This window comes from Protopterus annectens, chromosome 2.part1 (genome assembly GCF_019279795.1).
Source record: "Protopterus annectens isolate FY-2018-M chromosome 2.part1, PAN1.0, whole genome shotgun sequence".
Lineage (NCBI taxonomy): Eukaryota > Metazoa > Chordata > Ceratodontiformes > Protopteridae > Protopterus > Protopterus annectens.
Window position 1 is genome coordinate 1,788,515,701 of NC_056729.1, and position 20,090 is coordinate 1,788,535,790.

At 43.7% G+C, this 20,090-nt stretch overlaps 1 protein-coding gene across 2 annotated transcripts in view; it reads right to left on the reverse strand.

The window, feature by feature from the left end:
• MTOR (mechanistic target of rapamycin kinase) overlaps positions 1-20,090 on the reverse strand; it is a 4,577,509-nt gene that overhangs the window by 340,272 nt on the left and 4,217,147 nt on the right. For both annotated transcript variants that reach the window (XM_044063218.1, XM_044063219.1), the window contains exon 54: positions 13,758-13,823. In XM_044063218.1, coding sequence (XP_043919153.1) covers positions 13,758-13,823 — 66 coding nt within the window. The remainder of the gene's footprint in view (positions 1-13,757; positions 13,824-20,090) is intronic.

The following is a 20,090-nucleotide window of genomic DNA, read 5'->3' on the forward strand; positions in this document are numbered from 1 at the left end:
AGGGGATGACACTGCACTTTTTGGCATTGAGCTTGAGGCCATGGCTCTGACACCAGGCATCTGTCTCAGCGAGGCCATTCTGTAGGATGTCCACATCATTTGGGGACTTGACTATGGCTCCTAGTTTGCAGTCATCTGCGAACTTCGTTAGCCAGAGACCTGTGTTAGCCTGTACTTCAGAAAAGTAGATACCAAACAGGAGAGGTCCCAGGACGGAACCCTGTGGTACTCCACTTGTCACTGCTTTGAGGTCAGATTTGGAGTCTGCAACTTTTACAGTGTGGGTTCTGTCAGTGAGCCAGTTGGCAACCCATCTTGTGACTTAGGGATTTATACCTAGTTTAGTGAGTTTAGCTATAATTCCAGAAAGGGGGATGATGTCGAAAGCCTTGGCAAGGTCAAGATAGGCTGTGTAAACCACCTTACCCTCATCTACGGCTTTGGTGACTGCCTCAAAGAAGTCGATCAGGTTCAGGAGGCCTGATCTGCATTTCACAAACCCAGACTGGGGGGGATCCAGAGTTTGGAGGTACCAATGTCTTTGTTTATGAGCTCCATGATGATACGTTTCATGGCCTTGCAGACCAGGCTCGTCAGCCTAATAGGTCGATAGTTCCCAGGATCAGTGGTGGTTCCCCCTTTGTGGAGTGGGATAACTGTTGCTGTGCGCCATTCAGTGGGCACAAAGCCTGATGCGAGGCTATTATTGAACATGGTGCTTAGATGGGGAGCCAGTTTGTTCTGAAGTTCGTGTAAAACGCAGCCTGGGATGTTGTCCGGTCCCATGGATGCTGTGTTTTTGGCTTTAGAGAGTGCAGCTTTTACCTGCTTAGTTGTGATTACAGGGACGCTGCATTCTTCCTGTATAGATATGGGCCCTTTATGGGGTGAGGGGGGTAAAATTAGCACTGAACCTATATGGGCCCTTTGGGGGGGGGGGGAGAGTAAAGTTAGCACTGAACCTATCTGCCAGGAAGTTAGCAATATCAGTTGGTTCTGTAATTTTCGTGCCGTTGTGCTGTAACTCAGAGCAGATCTTGGTGTTGCCATTGAGATTCTCAACATAGCTATAGAATGCTTTGTGGTTGTCCTTAGAATTAGTGGCGATTTTGTTTTCGTAGTTAGCTTTGGAGGATCTTATAAGGGATCTCAGCTTCTTACTGAGGCTGACCAGGGAGCTCCCTCCACTCATGGGATTTTACTCTCTTTTCAACAGTTTCTTCCTTCTGTTGTACAGTTTGTTTATGGCAGGGGACCACCAGATTGGCTTCCTTTTTTTTGGAGGATAGCGTCTTTGTTCTGTTTGGGATAGCACGATCCATGCACTCGTGTAAGTGCTTATAGAGTGCATTTGTGTAGGATTCAGCAGTTGTAACTGCATTGTCCATCTGCATGGGTGTCATGAAGTTCACCACTTCTGTCTTAAGAAGCATGAAGTTGGCTTTGGAGAATTTTTTTACCGTGGTTTCCTTAATGGGGGGTGGGGGCGGGATGTGGAAATCAAGGGTGATTAGCTTATGGTCTGATCGGACCAACGAGGAGTTGACTTCAGGTGTGGAACGGTCACTCAAGTTGGTAATGACTAGGTCTAGGATATTGTTGCCCCTGGTGGGGATGTGGATAAGTTGATCCAGGGCATTGGAGTTTATGAATTCCAGAAAGTGTTGAGCTAAGGAGTTGGTACACGAGTAGTTTTCCCACTTAATGGTTGGGTAGTTGAAATCGTCCATTATTAGGGTGTTTGGTTGAACCCTAATATTTTCCAGTACATCAAGAAAAGAGGAGTGGGAATCCCGGGGCATGGTGGGGGATCTGTAGCAAGCTACAATTTGGATTGCAGTTTTGCCCAGAGTTAGTTGCACTTGGATAACCTTGGATGCATTATGCTGAGCAACTAGCCTGGAGGTGTGGATATCCTTAATGAATATGGACACACCTCCGCCTTTGGTATTTCGGTTCAGGTTACATGGCCGAAAAGTGTGGTATGAGTTATAGCCTGATAGTGCAGGGGTGCTCTCTGCAGCCTTGAACCAGGTCTCAGTCACTGCACAGATATCGATATTCTCCATTTTAAGGAGTGCCTCGAGTGAGTGCGCTTTTAGATTTAGACTTCTAGCATTGAGTAGCATTACCCTCAGTTTTGGCTTGTCTGTTCCTGTTACAGTGGTGAATTTGTTATTTGAACCTTGCCTAAAAAAGGCACTATAGGGGCAGCAAGAGCCTTAGCCAGTATCCAGAATCCCAGGGGCGACAGGTGCAGGCCATTTGTGGCAAGGAATTGTGGTCTGTCGACCATGTCATCCCAAGCAGACAGATACTGGATCCCCTTAGAATGACACCAGAAGCTTAGCCAATTGTTGAAGTCAATCATTTTGTCCTTGTACTGTGGTATCATTCTGGGTGATGGCAGAATGCTACTCAGGGCTAGTGTCATACCTGCCTGGGCTACAAGATCGGAGAGCTCTTCCATGTCTCTTTTCATGTAGTCCAGGGAGGTACGTCTCAGGTCATTCACACCAACATGGACAATGACAGAGTCATATTTGTACTTTTTGTGGAGTGATCTGAGTGTGTGGGTTATGTGGTGGACCCTGGCACCCGACAGGCAGCTGACAATAACCTTCTCCTTGTTTAGCCTGATGAGTGGGATATCAGTGTGCCTGACTATCGAGTCACCTATGACTAGTGTATTGGGTACGTTGTTTTGCCTTATTGGCTGTGGTTGAGTGGCACACTGAGTCTGTGGGCTATGTGTCATTTGGGTTGTGTTGGGGGATGAAGGTTGCTTGCATTTCTGCTTTGGAGGTCTCTGTTGCTTAGACAGATTATTATTGAGAGCCTTCGCAAATGTTTTTGTGTTACTATGTGTGGATTTTGGTGGTATAGATTTAGTGAGACTATGTGATGAATGTGGTGTGGTGCAAATGTTCACCTCCTCCTCATGACTGTCAAGTTCAGTCTTGGTTGGAGAGAGCTTTACCTCCAGTTTGGCTAGAAGAGTGAATCTCTCACAGGTTGTAGTGTTGGGTGGTAGGAGGAGAGGGTTGTCTGTGTACATGAGGCAATTTCTACATTGCTTCAAGATGCCCAGATTCAGATAGACAGGAGAGAACACTGGTTGACTTCTTTCTCCTGGTAGCTACTGATATATGAGGGGCAGACCTAGGGAGTTTGCAGTTTCCCAAAGGTCCACGGCTAGACAACAAAGTGAGTAAAAGCCAATCCCCCTGGTTTATGTACCACATACCCATGGTACTGGCTTGTCTTTACTAGGAGTATTCCTGATGTCCACTGGTCTTTGAAGGTTATCAGAACTTTTTGGACTGCCATCAGTTCTTCTAGGTTGATGTGTTTGTTCCTGAACTGGGAGTCCCACCTGCCCTGAGTCTGTAAGTTGATGTAGTGAACTCCCAAGGCTATTTCTGAGGCATCAGTGGTAAGAGTTTGGTCCTGAGGGATAAACCTGAAAGAAAGGTTCAATCTGAGGAAGCAGACTCGGGCCCACCAGGCATATTCTTTCCTGTGGCAAGGAAGAAGCTTCATCCTGAAGGTGAGGGACTGAAACTGTTGGCACTACACATTTCTGAGGTACCACTGCAGCTTCCTCATATGGAATCTGGTCAGAGGGATCCATGAGGATGCAACAGTCCATGTAACACAGAGCTATTAAAAACACTCTGGTGGTGACATAATTCCTGGGAAGGAGCTTTTGGAAATACAGAATTAGAAAGGTAACCTTGTCTGCAGAAAGGAAGACCTTCTGAAGACAGGAGTCCAATAAAACCCCCAGAAACACAATCCTGCGTGCGGGGATGGTCTAAGAGTTTTGAGTATTGATGGAGAAACCCCAGTGAAGCCAGGATCTCTTAGATGTAAAGCAGATCTGCTTTCAGATTTACTAGATTTGCTACTTGGATGAGGCAGACATCTTAGTAGGGGTAAATCTAAATGCCCTTTGACTTGCAGAAGGCTATCACACTGGGGCTAGGCATTTTGTGAAAACCCTGGGTGCAGTAGACAAGCCAAAGGGCAGAGCACAGAAGTGATAATGATTCACAGCTGCTGTGAAGTGTGAGAACCGCCTGTGATATTTTTCTATGGGAACACGGAGGTATGCATCCTTTAGATCTAAGGATACCATGTGAGTGTTAAGTGAGATCATAGGCAACAGTTTTTGAAGGGTTAGCATTTTGAATTTTGATACCTGCAGGAATCTGTTGAGCCTGGACAGGTCCAGCACAGACCTTCAGGTACCCTCTTTTCTGGGGACGAGGAAAAGTCTTGAGTTTTATTCCTTTCCTCGTAATGTGTTTGTTGCTGGTTCCACACAGCCTTGCATGCACAACAGCTGTATTTGCTTTAAGGCCACTGTTTTTTTGGTTTGGTGGAATATCTGGGAAACCTGATCAAATTAGAGGCGGATGGAACTCACGTCTGTAACCTCTTTTTGTGATTTCCTGTACCCATCAATCCCCGGTAATGGGAGTCCAATTCTTTAAGAAGAGGGGCAGCCATCCTCCTAGCCTGAGATGGGGTAGGGAAGAAGGGGAAGGAATTGAAGGGAGAGGAAAAGGGAATCTTCATGGAAAAGTCATGATTGCTCCCTGCTGGGTCCCTGTTGACAGGAATCCCACAGACCTATTGGAATCTACCTGCCACTGCCTCAGTTGTTTGTGGTGGCTTGGACTCCTTTCCCTTTGAGGTGTCCTACGTCTAGGCTTAGGCTGGGAGGCTGGAAAGTACCACTGTTTGATAGGGTAATTGCAGGTGAAGTGAGAAGGTTGAACTTGAAAAAGTCCTTAATTGTTTGCATGGATTTCCCCTTATCCTCCATCTTCTCAAGCATGGTTTCAGCCTTGAGGCCAAAAAGGAAATCTTTGTCTGAAGGAACATCCAAGGGACTGGATTTCACATGTTTAAGGAGGGACTGTTCCTTCAGCCAGGTACGTCTTCTAATGATAGATCCAGTAGCTGCTGCCCTGTTGGAATGTTCCAGGACATCATAACCACAGTGCAGAGAATGCTTAGCTACTGCAGAGCATGAAATGCATAAGCCTAGCAGTTCCTTGGAAAAGGCCTTATTTTCAATCCTCACAAGCTTTTGCTTCATCTAGTTTAAAATGGTTTCCTGATACTTCACCATATGAAACTGGTAATTTAAAACCCTCATGACCAGGGCAGCAGAAATGTAGATTTTCTTTCAGAACTTGTCTAAAGCTTTGCTTTCTTTGTCAGTTGGCAAGGAATTTTTGAAAGTACTAGCTTTAACTTCTTTAGGACTCTGAATCACCACTTCAGGGTCTGTTACAGGGTTCTTGAAAAGGTGTCTGTGGAAAACCAGAACTCTGTAGAATCCATCAGGCTTCCAAGATGATGTGGGGGGGGGGGGTGAGGACGGAATCTGACTGTAAAGAAGAATCTGGAAGGACACTGCCCACTACCTCTAAGACTGGAGGAATAGCATGAAGTTTATGTTCTGGGAGTTTAAGAAATTATCTAATTCTCCTCTTGGACTGTGGACAGCCCTGTGATTCCCATTTAAAGTGTTCCTTCAGGCTATGAAGGGTCTCACCAAAAGAAATGTCCTCAGGGGGTGAAGCTGAGGCAAGGTTCACATCAGACTCTGAATCTCCATAGAAACCAATGGATAAACCTTCCTCAAAGGTGAATTATCATTATCATCCTCAGAGTCAAATGAATCAGAAGACTCCTGGGGGAGATATCCCTTTTGCTTTTACCAGGAGAAAATTCAGGGGCAGAACTTGGGAGTGAAAGGCATCTGGATCTGACTATAGTGATCAAATCCTCAACCTCCAACATAACTAGGTCCTGTTGATAAATCTGAGTCTGGGAGTGGCAGCTGGTAAGCTTCAGCTGGGGCAGGCTGAATGCAGTGTTTATATGAGAGGTATTAGGCTTGGACCCAAGGGTGACATCTGCTCTAGGGCCAGGATGTAGGCAGACAGCTGAATCCCAGGAACAGTGAGAACCATGGTGATCTCTTCATGATGAGTGACTGCAGACACTCCTTCGACAGTGGTCAACAGAAGCCAGAACCTGCAAAGTGGCTCTGGACTCAACCAAGGCGCAAAGTCCTCCAGCTTGTGTGGAAGTAGAGGGATGCAGTGACATATCGGACTCCAAACGGATCTCGACAGATACCTGTGCCACAACCTCAGTCACAGGAGGGGCATCTCACTTTCCTCAATGATAATAAGCCTAGGTGGACTGGCTGACAGAGAATGAGCATCACCCTAAGTTTAACTCTAAGTTTTATACACTTTTCCTTCTTCCGCCTATGTGAATCAATCTCGGTCCGACCGACGGATGACACTGAACATGAAGGCCCTAGTGACTCACTAAAGTCCCAACCCTATGCTTGATCATTCTACTGTTACAGTAGAGCACAGAACTGACAGGTACATTGTGTTCTGGGCCTAAACAAGTTACACAAAAGGAGTGAAAGTCTCAGTGTGGTATCTGCTTGCCACAGTGGAAATAGTTATCAACTTTCTCTGACATTATTCACGAAACATAAGAGCAACCCCCCAAAAGGATACTTAGCTTTAATCAACATCGTTCTCTGGTGCGGACCAACTGATGCACTGACTAGCAGCATTCTGCTTTGGACTCTGACGGCAAGAAAGAACTGAAGTTATGGTACTGGCTGACTCGCTTTATACCCAGGTATTTTGCCATCATTCGGGGCATCTGCTGGCTGCAAGAGGAGGAGAAAATTCTCTGGTAGTCAGGCTGCCCAAGGGCTTCCACGGCAGGAAATCCCATCAGTTATGACTGCAACAGTGAAACATGAAGAACATCTTCTTTTAGAGCCCCCATTCTGTAAGTTATGTAAAGTTACAAGAACATTAGAATTACCTGATCTTTATCCCTACATTGGAATAACCTACCTACCTTTCTCCACCAGACTGTACTTTCCTAAGGCATCTGTATGAAATCCAGAGGCCTGCTGTGCTCTTCATGGTTCCTAACTGAAGAATGCTGTATCCATGGTTTGATTTATCTTTGTCACTGGGAGGTTGTAAGATGGTTATTTACACCATGTGATTAGCAGTGCTTCCCAGAGGAATTGGGATTTATGGGACATGACAGGAGCTCAAGTTTTTAGGAGTCTCACTGCTGAAAACAGGACACAAAGGTGACCAGTTCATTAGTTCTAGTGCCTGGACAGAAACCAGATGAATCTAAAATGCTGGTTAAGTACACAACTTACATTTCTTTGTAAAATGGTTCAAAATATATAGCAAAAAACAATGGGGAAAGAGGACATCCTTGCTTAGTTCCTCTCTTTAAAACCAGCTTGTATGAAAGGAATGCTCTCACTTTAATTCCTGCCTCTGACTCTTCATATGTCTTCCTTGCTAACCTTATTATGAATGAAAATGCTACCATTGCTCTATTCATAAAATCCCAGCTGACTTTATTGATGCCTTCTCTGCAATATGATCCACCAACAAAAGCTGGATTTTCTTACACTTTGCTTCCCTATGGATTATCATTGTTGTACTAATACTGTTAAATGTTTGCCTCCTCTGCGCAAAACCACATTGACCAATATCTTAACACCTTTGTTATTCTCTTAGCTAATATAAATACTTTATAATCATGGCTTCAGTTTGATAGGGACCTATAAGAAGCTGGATTTGAATGATCTTTGACCTCTTTTCATAACACAGCTTTCTTCCATGACACTGGTATTTCCCCCTTTTAAAACACCGTTAAAGCCTTGCAGGTTTTTATTATTTTCTTCCTTCCTACCTTCCCAAGTTCCACAGGAAATTCATCAGGAGACATCCCTGTTGATTAATTACACCTCACCATTTTTAGCTCATCTCTTCCTATCTTCACTATTAACTGATGAGCTTCACCTTCTTCTTGCCTTGGATTAATTAAGTCTTCTAGAAATACTTCTAAGTGTGCCCTTTCTTGGTTTTTCATTCCTCTGCTTTATACAAATGCACATAGCATTACTGAAATGCACATAACATTTCTGAAATATACCGGATACCACTATAGGATCTCTGTTTTTTTCTCTGGTCACAGGTTTCCTAAGTCTGGCTACAGATCTTGCTACTTTCTGTTGCCGAACTCGCTGTTATAAAAGGTTTTGTGCAGTAGAGTTGCAAAATAACTACATGACAGTAACCCTTCTAAACTCAGGCATATTATCTAAATACTCCCTCATTTTTACTTTAGCACTCTGCAGTTGCCCATCTTTTTCTTCAATGAGATTTTCATTCTTCTAAAATACGTTAAAACTTTGTCAACCCCTCTAAATAATTCCAACCATTTCTTTCCTGTACATATCCTCTCTCATTTCTACCATGTTTTTAAACTTCATTTTCATTTTATTCCACTCACTAACTATGCTTTCTGAAGTAATTTCTAACTTCCATAATAACTGCCACGAATCGTACCCACTATCCATTCTACAGATTATTTTCTTTTTAACAGAAAAGTATGAAAGCCCCAGTGTTTCATTTTTATATCATTATCCTGCATCTTTACCTTAGCTTTTACTGATGTGTGATTTGATAATAGGATGGGATTCAGAGCTTTCAGTTAAATACACAAGATTCAATGAAGTATAACGTCTATCTAATCTAGCACAGCTACTATATCGTGGGTAATAATATAGCAATAACCCACGCCTGGGTGTGGGTAATGCTAAATTTACCCACGGTTGGCGTGGTTTGGTCCCGAGGCTAAGCCCGAGGACCAAACAAAGCCAACCGTGGGTAAATTTAGCATTACCCACACCCAGAAGTGGGTTATTGCTATTATACCATGACATTATTTAAGAAAAGAAACTATTACTTTTCTTAAATAATGGCATAGTATAATGCCTGTTTACTGCCCTTCCGCAGATGTCTTGGCATCCGGCAGTTCTGATGTACTGCGCCTGCGCAGTACATCAGAGTTGTAAAGCACGGAGAAAGCAAGATCTCCGTTGCTTTTTCAGTGTCTCGCTATGTTAAATGAGTTTAACATAGAGACAGTTTTAAAATAAGCAACGGACATCTCCGTTACTTATTTTAAAACTGTCTCATGTTAAACTCATTTAACATAGCGAGACACTAAAAAGCAACGGAGATCTTGCTTTCTCCGTTGCTTTTTTTTAAACACTGCGCTATGTTAAATGGGTTTAACATAGCGAGACTTTAAAATAAGCAACGGAGATCTCCGCTGCTTATTTTAGCTGTCTCGCCATGTTAAACCCATTTAACATAGCGAGACAGTATTTAAAGAGTTATACTAATGGAAAAAGTCCGGCGACGGACCTTTTTCCATTAGTATAACTCGATTTACAACGGGCACGCTGGCCAATCAGCGTGCACGTTTTGGGGGGATCATGGTATAATATGCATGTTCTGAGTATCTGCTACTGAATTCACATCTTCCATTCCAAACATTTTCATATATTTCTTTAAAAGTCTACCCACTTTTGTTACATTTTCCCTTCTATGTCCCCTGATGGATTCACTATGTAATTTCGAAACACTGAAATCCCGAATTTCATTATTTCAAAATTACATAGCCAAACACACAAAACCCTAAAACCGCGAAATTCAAAATCCCGACGGTACACTACAGATACAGCACACACAAACACATACACACAACTTCCCCCCAACTCAAATATATTATCCTACACTACAGATAAGCAGGGGGCCAAGCCTCCCTGCACCCCCCATGTGGGGGGCTGTGCCCCCACCCCCCCACTTATATGTACTAACTCCGAGATTGCACAGTCAGACACACACAGGTATCTCATTCCCACACATTGTACACACCCTCGCACACACACATCACAGTCAAAACACACACTGACATACACTAAAGCCCCTAACCAACACACATACACATATACCCAAACTCACATCTTACCATTCACACACCACAACACCAGAAGCGCTAATTCAAACTCTCCGTACTTCAGGATTTTGAATTTCGCGCTTCTGGTGTTCCAGGATTTCAAGACTTTGCTATTATAATTTCGAAATACTGAAATTCGTGATTTCAGTATTTCGAAATTAAATAGGGAACCCCCACTGATACATTCTCCCTATTGCAAATTGGATTCATGTCCCCACCCATAAATAATATTCCCAGCTGAAAGCCAATTATTTTCTCCCCAAATTCTATTAAACTCCATAATGGTAGTTTTAAGCGAAGTATAGACATATGCCTGTGTAATCATCTTTCCTGTCCCTATTACCATAAAGCTGCGTTGGAAGGTTTGTCAATTTGGCATTGGGTATTTTCTGCAATGACAAACTTTCTAACACAGCAAAATTGACCCAATAAAATTTAAAGGTGTTACTGCTCAATGCCAGGAGTCTAAACAAGAAGCTCCACTCCCAAAGCTCTCCTCACCTTGGAGAATGCAGATATCTGTGCAATTACCAAGACATGGTTTAAAACTGCACAGAGTATCCTGGCAGTGCAAGGCTTCATTGCCATTCATACATTTAGACCAGCAACTGCACAGACTAAAGGTAGAGGTGTCTCAATCTACATTAATAACAAGCATACATCTAAGATAGCTAAACAGGATGATACACTGGAGTTCCTCTACATCCACATTACCACAGACAAAATCCCACACCATATCCTAGCAAGCTATAGGTTCCATGTCCCATGAAACACACAGCTCATTCTAAGACCTATTGCAGATACTCACCACTCAACCAAACACCATACTCACGGGGGATTTCAATTATCAATAAATAAATAAATAAATTATCAATTATTATTTGTAGTAATCCCCTTTGGAAAAAAACAGAGTACCCACAAACTACAACATAGGAGGTAATCCCCTGAAATCTGAAGAAGAAATAAGGGATCTAGGGACCCAAGTAGATAGTCAGCTTTCCTTTGATAACCATGTTAACAAAGTGGTTAGAAAATCCTTCTGAGTGACCCATCTGATCACGAAAGGGTTTGCATCAAGATCTAAGGATGTAATGGTGCCCCTCTACTCTTCCCTCATCAGACCCATTATTGAGTACAATGCACCAATTGGAATGTACCTGGCTAGACATCTCCAGCAGCTGGAGAGACCACAAAGGTACATAACCAAGAGGATTACTGGCCTCAAACGGTTGCCCTATGCAGCACGACTGAAAAAGCTGACTGTTCTCTGTTGCATACCGCTTTCTCAGAGGCGATCTCTGTCTAACGTACAGAGCCATGTCCAACCCAGAATTGCTGAACATGCTCCATCTTAGCAAAACCAAATCTACTCGAGCTACACGCTCTAGGGATATAAACCTCAACACAACAATGAATAGAACATGCTGGAGGGATAGATTCCCTTCACAGAGACTTCCCTTACTATGGGACAGGGTCCCAATCTACATAAGACAGAGCCCCTCACTATCACTCTTCAAGAGGAACCTTGAAGAGTGGATGGGTAACAGAAAGTTCACACTGGGGATCACACCAACAGCACTACTAGATAGGGGACAAGGGTACTAGCTGCTAGTACAAGGGTTTAGGGAACTACTAAAGGGGTGGTGAATACCGCACAATGTGGCTGGGCTAATATATGCCTTTGGGCAGATAGCCCAGTACCAACCTATGAACCTATCCCTTTACAAACTGGGAATCCTACATAACCCCAAATACTCCTAGGCTTTGTAAACACAAATACCCTGGACCAGTTAGTACATACTAGAGGTACAATGAGTACATACTACTAGAGGTACAATCATACTGGACTTAGTACTCAAACACAACAGATTCCCTCTTATCCGGTCTTACTTTAACCGGACTCCACTTTAACCAGCCACAGCAACAGACAGAGAAGAATAAAACTTGCGCTTCCTCTGTGCACTTCGGAAAATCTCGGCCTATCGCTTAACTCTTAACAAGTTAAAATATTGAAACAAAAAGTTTATTTTTGTTATAATATGTTAACATTTTAAGCATTAAACGATAATCCGAGACGTTCCGAAGTGCCAGGCTGATGAGAATAACTTATTGTAAAACTTTTTCTGATTAACCGGCCATTCGTTTATCCAGCCTAAAGTTTGGTCCCAGCAAGACCGGAGAAGAGGGAGTCTACTGTATGGGAGAATGCTGCACTCCACCTCCCCCCACCGTGTCATATCCTCTCTTGTAAGGCCACATCTCAAAGCAGTCACCTGTGGCTAAAATGGCTGTCTGACAGCTCAGTAGCTATTCTCTCTTATAAATGACTAAATAAATAAAATGGTATTGTAATGTGTACTTCATCAGCAACTGGAACCGGCACACACTTCGCCAAGTTCTGGGGGAAGCTGTACAATGAATTGACTATGGAGGCTGTCTTTCTCACACTCATAAGGGATGCACCTGCAAGTAGTGCCTTCTCCTGCAAAACACATGCAGTGGTTGCCCAATTTCAAATAGAGGAAATCACAACCCTGTGTGTGCACAACCCTCCCCAGTTCACCCCACTGAGAAGTGAGCACACCATGTACTCAACTCCTTTCCCTCTCTATTTCATCCAGTGTCAAGACTGCTAATCGATCCTCAGCTGCAGTAAGGGTTACATTCCTTTGCAGCACAGAGCTATGCACACAAAGTTTATTTTTGGCTTTGCTAATTCCTAGTAGAAATTGATTAGAGAACAGTTTTTGGGAAGGACAGTTACCATGTTAGCATATGTGAGTGTATCTCATTTTCTAGGGCCATCCATTTTAGCTTTGTTTTAGGTAGTGCAGTGTTGAGAAGTGAAGGCTGTTTTGCTGCAAATTCAACTGTTTATTGTGGGAGGTAGTTAATGGCTTTATCAGACTTCTTCTCCCCCCCCCCCCCCCCCCCCAGGTTTCTCATGACTGCGGCACTATATATTTAACAGCCAGATTCCTTTTTGGCTTAGTTGATAGAGGCCATCCACTTTGAAAAAACAGTTTTTTTTCTGGTACCTATTATATCAGCTAGATGATTTCTAATTTCAGACTACATGCCTTATCAGTTACTCTTTTATATTTGGTTTTCCATAAGTACAGAGAGACCTTATGGCCTACTTCATTCTTTATCCCCCAGGTGGTTTAGAGAATATCAGCTAGTGTATTAATTTTTCTGTGCTTTTTCCAAAGTATTCCAATAAAGCAGAGTGTTCAGGCAACTTAGATTCCAGCTATAAAGAACTAAGGCACCCAGCTTGTTTCCTTTGCTGCTAACAGATTGCGCTTCAAAGATCCTAAACAAATACTCTCAATACTCTCCAGATGACTATCACAATTTGTGATTTGAGTAAGAAATGGCAAGTATGACAAAACAGTTTACAGGTAAAGAGAGAGAGAACCACTCCCACTAGTAATTTGTCAAAAATCAGTGATTAGTTTAAAAAAAACTTTGATTAGTAAATGAAACATGTTTGAAATGGAAGTTATTATTAGACTGAATCAGACAGTTAAACACCAACAAAAAAATTTGTACAGATTACTGAAGAAAGGTTATGACTCCTAGCTCCCTTCATTTGAACTAACAGAAACTTCAAATCTATTCACAATAGAATGAATATAAACTGCTGTGAGAACATTCAGTCTTTGCCTTTATATAAACTCAGCTGCATCTAGCAATAGACCACTCTATTTAATAAAACATGAGGAAAAATATCTGCTGTCATCATAGTAAAATTGAGGGAAGAGTGTTACTAAGACATCAGCATTTAAGAAACTATTCATGTTTTACCCAAAATGTTAAACAGGGCAAAGAATTTGTTATGCCTTAACTGTACTTACCAACTGACTGGCCAGCATTGTAGGAATCTGTTCGTGTTCTTGAACGTTTAGTGCCTTTTGTGTTTGCTGAAAGACAGAATGAATGAAAAGCATTCATTAGGATGCAGAAGAAAAATTATAAGCCCTCACAGCAATTATATTCACCTATCTCTGAGACCTTGCTTGTGCCTTCTTTTCTGAGATACATACATACGTTCATAAGTTAGTACTAGGCTATCGGCCCTAGGGCCTATACAAGCCTAGCCATAACAATTCCCTGGCTATTTCTTCCCACAGTATTTAATTCCCTGGACCTCTGTCTAGCAGGGTGACTGATGTGATTCCCGGGGTGAATTTCCTATCTCCCATCCAATCATCAAGGTTCCTTTTGAAGAGCGCCAAAAAGGCGCTCTGCTTGACATGTATGGGCAGTCTATTCTAGAGTCTGGGAAGTCTCTGGGTCAGGAAGTCCCTCCAGCATGTTTTGTTCATTGTGATGACAAGGTTTAGATCCCTGGAGTGCGTGTCTCTGAGGGATTGGGATTTCTTTAAGTGTAGCATGTCCAACAGCTCTGGGTTTGACATGGCCTTGTATGTTAAGCAGAGATCGCCTCCGAGTAGACGATATGAGACAGTATAGGTGGAGTTTTTTTAGATGGTCAGCATAGGGCATCTGCTTTAGGCCTGTGATTCTTTTACTGAGGTATTTCTGCAGCCTTCCCAGTTGTTGCAGATGTCTTGAAAGGTACATACCAAACGGGGCGTTTTATTCTATAATGGGTCTAATAAGGGATGAGTACAGTGGGACAATGACCTCCTTTTTTTCTGGATGAAAAGCCCTTAGTGATGAGGTGTGCCACAGAGAAGGATTTCCTGACTGTTGTGGCAATGTGGTTAATGAAAGTGAGACCACTGTCCACCTGTGTCCCCAAGTCTCTTATCACACTTTCGGTGTTTAGTGTACTGCCACCTATGTGGTAATTCACGGGTACATGTTTTTTCCCAAAAGGGATAACTATACATTTCTTGGCATTGAGCTTGAGCCCATAGATTCATAAGTTCATACTAGGCTATCTGCCCTAGGGCATTTATAAGCCTAGCCAGAGTATGTTTGGCTTTCGCCACCCATTTTAAATTAATTTTGCTATGCCCTTTTTCGAGGTTAGTATACTGTGCCTCTGTCTAACAGTGACACAGAAGTGATACCCGAGGTAAACCTACGATCTCCCATCCACTCATCAAGATTCCTCTTGAAGAGAGTCAATGAGGGACTCTGCCTAACCTGGACTGGGATTTTATTCCAGAGTGAAGGGAACCTCTGGGTTATGTATCTGTCCCTCCAGCATGTCCTATTTATTTCAGTGCTGAAGTTCAAGTCTCTCGAGTGTGTAGCTCGATGGGATTTGGATTTTTTGAGGTGCAGCATGTCCCTTAATTCCGGGTTGGACATGGCTTTATACGTCAGGCACAGGTCGCCTCTGAGCAGGCGGCATGCCGCTGAGTAGAGCTGGAGTTTCTTTAACCGGGCAGCATATGGCATCTGTTTGAGCCCTTTGATCCTCTTGGTGAGGTACTTTTGGGGTCTTTCCAGTTGCTGCAGGTGTTTGGTAAGGTACATCCCAAAAGGGCCATTGTACTCGATTATGGGCCTGATGAGGGATGAGTAAAGAGGCACGATGGCCTCCCCTAATCTAGATGTGAATCCCTTCATGATTAGGTGGGCTATATAAAATATTTTTCCAACCACTTTGGCCACGCGGTTGTCAAATGCGAGATTGCTATCAACTTGGGTCCCCAGGTCCCTAATTACTTCTTCTGTACTTAATGGATTACCATCTATGTGGTAATTTGTGGGCACTTTGTTTTTGCCAAAGGGGATGACTATACACTTTTTGGCGTTTAGCTTGAGCCCATGGCTCTAGCACCAGTTGTATGTTTCTATGAGACCCTTTTGGAGGATGCTTGTGTTGGCTGGAGAGTCGATTATGGCGCCCAGTTTGCAGTCATCTGCGAACTTGGTCAGCCACAGTCCTGTGTTGGCCTGTACCTCCGAGAAATATATACCGAACAAGAGAGGTCCCAGGACTGAGCCTTGTGGGACGCCACTTGTAACTGGTTTGGAGTCTGACATGGCTCCAGCAATTCTAACCATGTGGGTTCTGTCCTTGAGGCAGTTTGCAACCCATCTAGTGACATAGGGGTTTATATTTAAGCTGGTGAGCTTATCTATAATGCCCGAGTGGGGTATTGTATCGAAGGCTTTTGTGAGGTCCAGGTAGGCTGTGTGGACCACCTTCCCTTCGTCAATGGCCTTGGTGACTGTTTCAAAGAAGTTGACCAGGTTTTAGAGGCAGGATCTTCCCTTAACAAAGCCGAACTGGGTAGGATCCAGTGTCTGTAGGTCCCCAATATCTTTATTTATGAGGTCTATGATGATCCTTTCCATAGCTTTGCAGACCAAGCTAGTCAGGCTTATGGGGCGATAGTTTCCAGGGTCGTTGAGGCACCACCTTTGTGGAGAGGGACCACTGTTGCTGTATGCCACTCTTTGGGTACATATCCTGTAGTAAGGCTGAGAGTGAACAGTAGTTTTATGTTTGGGTTTAGCTCTTCTTGGAGTTCATGTAGGACGCAGCCCGGGACACCGTCTGGTCCCACTGATGCTGTGTTTTTTGCTTAGGAGAGGGCGGCTCTTACCTGAGCATCTGAGATGTCAGGGGGGCAGCACTCTGCTGGGATAGATTTTTGCCCTTTTGGTGGGGGGGGAGAAGTTTGCGCTGAACCTGTCAGCTAGGATGTTGGCAATGTCCGTGGGTTCGGTGCATTTTTTGTCATTTTGGACTAATTCTGAGCATATCTGGGAATTCCCACCCAGGTTCCTAATATAACTAAAGAAAGCCTTGTGATTATCCTTAGTGTCCTGTGCAATTTTTCTCTCGAAGCTGGCCTTAGACGATTTTATGAGTGCCCTTAGTTTTTTGCTAATACTGATCAGAGATGCCTTCCCTTTTTGGGATTTTGCTCTATCATGTAGTAGCTTCCTCCTTCTATTGTATAGTTTTTTTATGGCTGGGGTCCACCAAACAGGACGTCTGTCTTTGGAGGATTGGGTCTTGGTTTTATTTGGGATTGCACGATCCATGCATTCCTGAAGGTGTTCATAGAATGCATTTATAAAGGATTCTGCAGTCTGGGCCGTATTTTCCACAGGCCCAGGGGCTTTGAAGGATTCCACCTCGGTTTTGAGGAGTGTGAAATTTGCTTTAGAGAAGTTTTTCACTGCGATTTTCTGGGCAGGGGGTGGGGTCGGGATGTGAATATCCAGTGAGATCAGTTTATGGTCTGATCTTACCAGTGAGGGATACACTTCTGGTCTGCAGCATAGAGTCCCCATGTTGGTGATGATCAGGTCCAGTATGTTTTCCCCTCTTGTTGGAGTGGTAACAAGTTGTTCCATAGCATTTGAGTTTATGAATTCTAGGAACCTTTGGGCTAGGGTGTTGGAGCTAGAGTAATGCTCCCAGTCTATGTTTAGGTAGTTGAAGTCGCCCAATATAATAGTGTTTGGAGAGACCTTCATATTTTCCAGTGTTCTCAGGAAGGCCGAGTGGGGTTCCTGTGTTTGGGAGGGTGGTCTGTAGCAGGCTATAAACTGGAAGGCAGTTTTACCCACTGTTAGTTGCACATGGACAGTCTCTGATGCTTCGTGCTTTGCCACCAACCTGGAGGTGTGGTTATCTTTGATGAATATCGATACTCCCCCTCCTTTTGTGGTTCGGTCCAAGTTTTGGGGCCGAAAAGCATGGTATGAGGTATAACCTGGTAGTGCTGGGGTGCTCTCGGGAGCCCTGAACCTGGTTTCTGTTACTGCACAGATATCGATGTTCTCCATTCTAAGGAGAGTTTCAAGTGGGTGCATCTTGAGGTTTAGACTTCTAGCGTTGAGTAGCATTACTCTTAGTTTCTTATCCCTTGTGATACCTATGGAGGTGGGTTTGTCTTTTGAGCCTTGCCTAAAACAGGCACTATGGGGGTAGCAAGAGCCTTTGCCAATATCTGAAAGCCCAGGGGTGACAGGTGCAAGCCGTCCCTAGCGAAGCATCGTGGCTTGTCGAGCATATCATCCCAGGCTGACAGGCATTGGATCCCCTTTGAATGACACCAGTACTTAAGCCAATTGTTGAAATTGATCATCTTGTCTTCATATTGTGGCATCATTCTTGGTGAGGGTAAGATGCTACTCAAGGTCAGGGTCATACCGGCCTGGGCTACATGCTCAGAGAGCTCCTCTATGTCTCTTTTCATGTAGTCCAGGGAGGTACATCTCAGGTCATTCACACCAGCATGGACAATGACTGAGTCATATTTGTACTTGCCTTGGAGTGACCTGAGTGCTTGTGTAATTTGGCGGATCCTAGCGCCCGACAGGCTGCTCACCGTGACCTTTTCCTTGTTCAGCCTGGTGAGCGGCTCTTGCACCAAGCATCTGTTTCTGTAAGGCCCTTTTATAGAATATCCATATCATATGGGGATTCAATAATGGCTCCCAGTTTGCAGTGATCTGCGAAATTTGTTAGCCAGTGTCCCTTAGTGTTAGCCTGTACTTCAGAGAAGTAGATGCCAAACAAGAGAGGTCCCAGGACTGAACCCTGAAATACTGCACTTTTCACTTGTCTGGAGCTGGATTTGGAATCGGCTACTTTTACAGTGTGGGTTCTGTCAGTAAGCCAGTTGGCAACCCATCGAGTGATGTAGGGATTAATGCCCAGCTTAGTAAGTTTATCTATGATTCCAGAGTGGGGGATGGTGTCGAAGGCCTTGGCGAGGTCCAGATAGGCTGTGTGGACCACCTTACCCTTACATAACAAACAAATAGAAGCTGCTTTTACTGTGCTTCACTCCTGAAAAGATATTCTGTGCCATCCTCATACCTGTTGTGGTTGTGCCTAGATACAGTAAATAAGATGTCTGACAGTGATAGTTTTAGTTTCAGCTTAACAGCTGTCAACCTATGACTCAAAGTGCTGAGAAAGCTACCTTCTCTCATTAATCCATATAAGTTCATAGGCTAATGACCACATGGGCCTTTTTAAACCTAGCCATGCATCCCAAATTTCGGACAGGTTCTGTTACCCTTGATAAGTGTAAGCAGGGACTTAGGAGATGAAACATTTACAAACAGGGGCCTGGGAGATGAACCACTTGCCTCATACAGGTTGCCTGTGTCCATTAGAGACATAGGTGCCAAACCAGGGATGAATTTCCTGTTCCCCATCTAATTATCCAAGCTACACTTGATTTGGGTTAGGGACAAACTCTGCTTCACATGGATGACGAGCCTGCTGCAGAAACAGGGTAGTCTCTGGGATATATACCTGTCTCTCCAGCAGGTCCTATTTATATCACAGTCAAGTTTAAGTCTTTAGAATGGGTAATTCTGGTGCTGTTTGTTTTGTTGATATGCAGGGGGTCCAACAGAGTGGGGTCTAACAAGGCCGTGTATGCCAGGCACAAATCTCCCCTCAAAAGCCTGTAGGAGACAGAATACATGGAAAAGTCCTTGATGCGGTCTGCACAGGATATTTTACTTAAGACCTGTATTCTTTTAGTGAGGAACCTCTATGGACATTCCATTTGCTGGATATGCATGGTTAGGCACATACCAAAGGGTGCAATGTACTCAATGATAGGTCTGATGAATGCTGAATACAGTGAAACAATGACTTCCTTGGACCTAGGTACCATACCTTTTTTATAAGTTGTGCAATGTAGAATGATTTCCTCACTACTGTAGACACATGATGGTTAAAGACTAAACTACTGTCTATATGTGTCCCTAAGTCCCTAACTACTGGGTCAACTCTAAGGGGTGTGTTGTCAATATGATAGTTACCAGGGGTGGAGGACTTCCAAAAGGATACTATTATGCATTTATTGGCATTTAGTTTTAGTCCACGGCTCTGACACCAGTTGTTTGTCTGTCAGTCCTTCCTAGAGAACATTTGTGTCAACGTGGGATTCAATGACAGCTCCTAATTTGCAATCATCTGCAAATTTAGTCAGCCAGAGACAACTGACACTGACCTTGACTTCAGAGAAGTACATGCCAAAAAACAAGAAGTTATGTACTGACTATAACGTTTGATGTATTCAGTCCATCTCACCTTACATTCTTACCCCTAGGTTCGGAGCTGAACCTCAGCTCCGACTCAACCATACTCTAGCTCAAAGTCTTCAATTGGCTCGTGGCTAAGAGGTATCCCATCATGCAACAGGCCCATTCCCCAGATTTTGTTTGCTGCAAGCGTGCACACACACACACACACACACACACACACACACACACACACACAC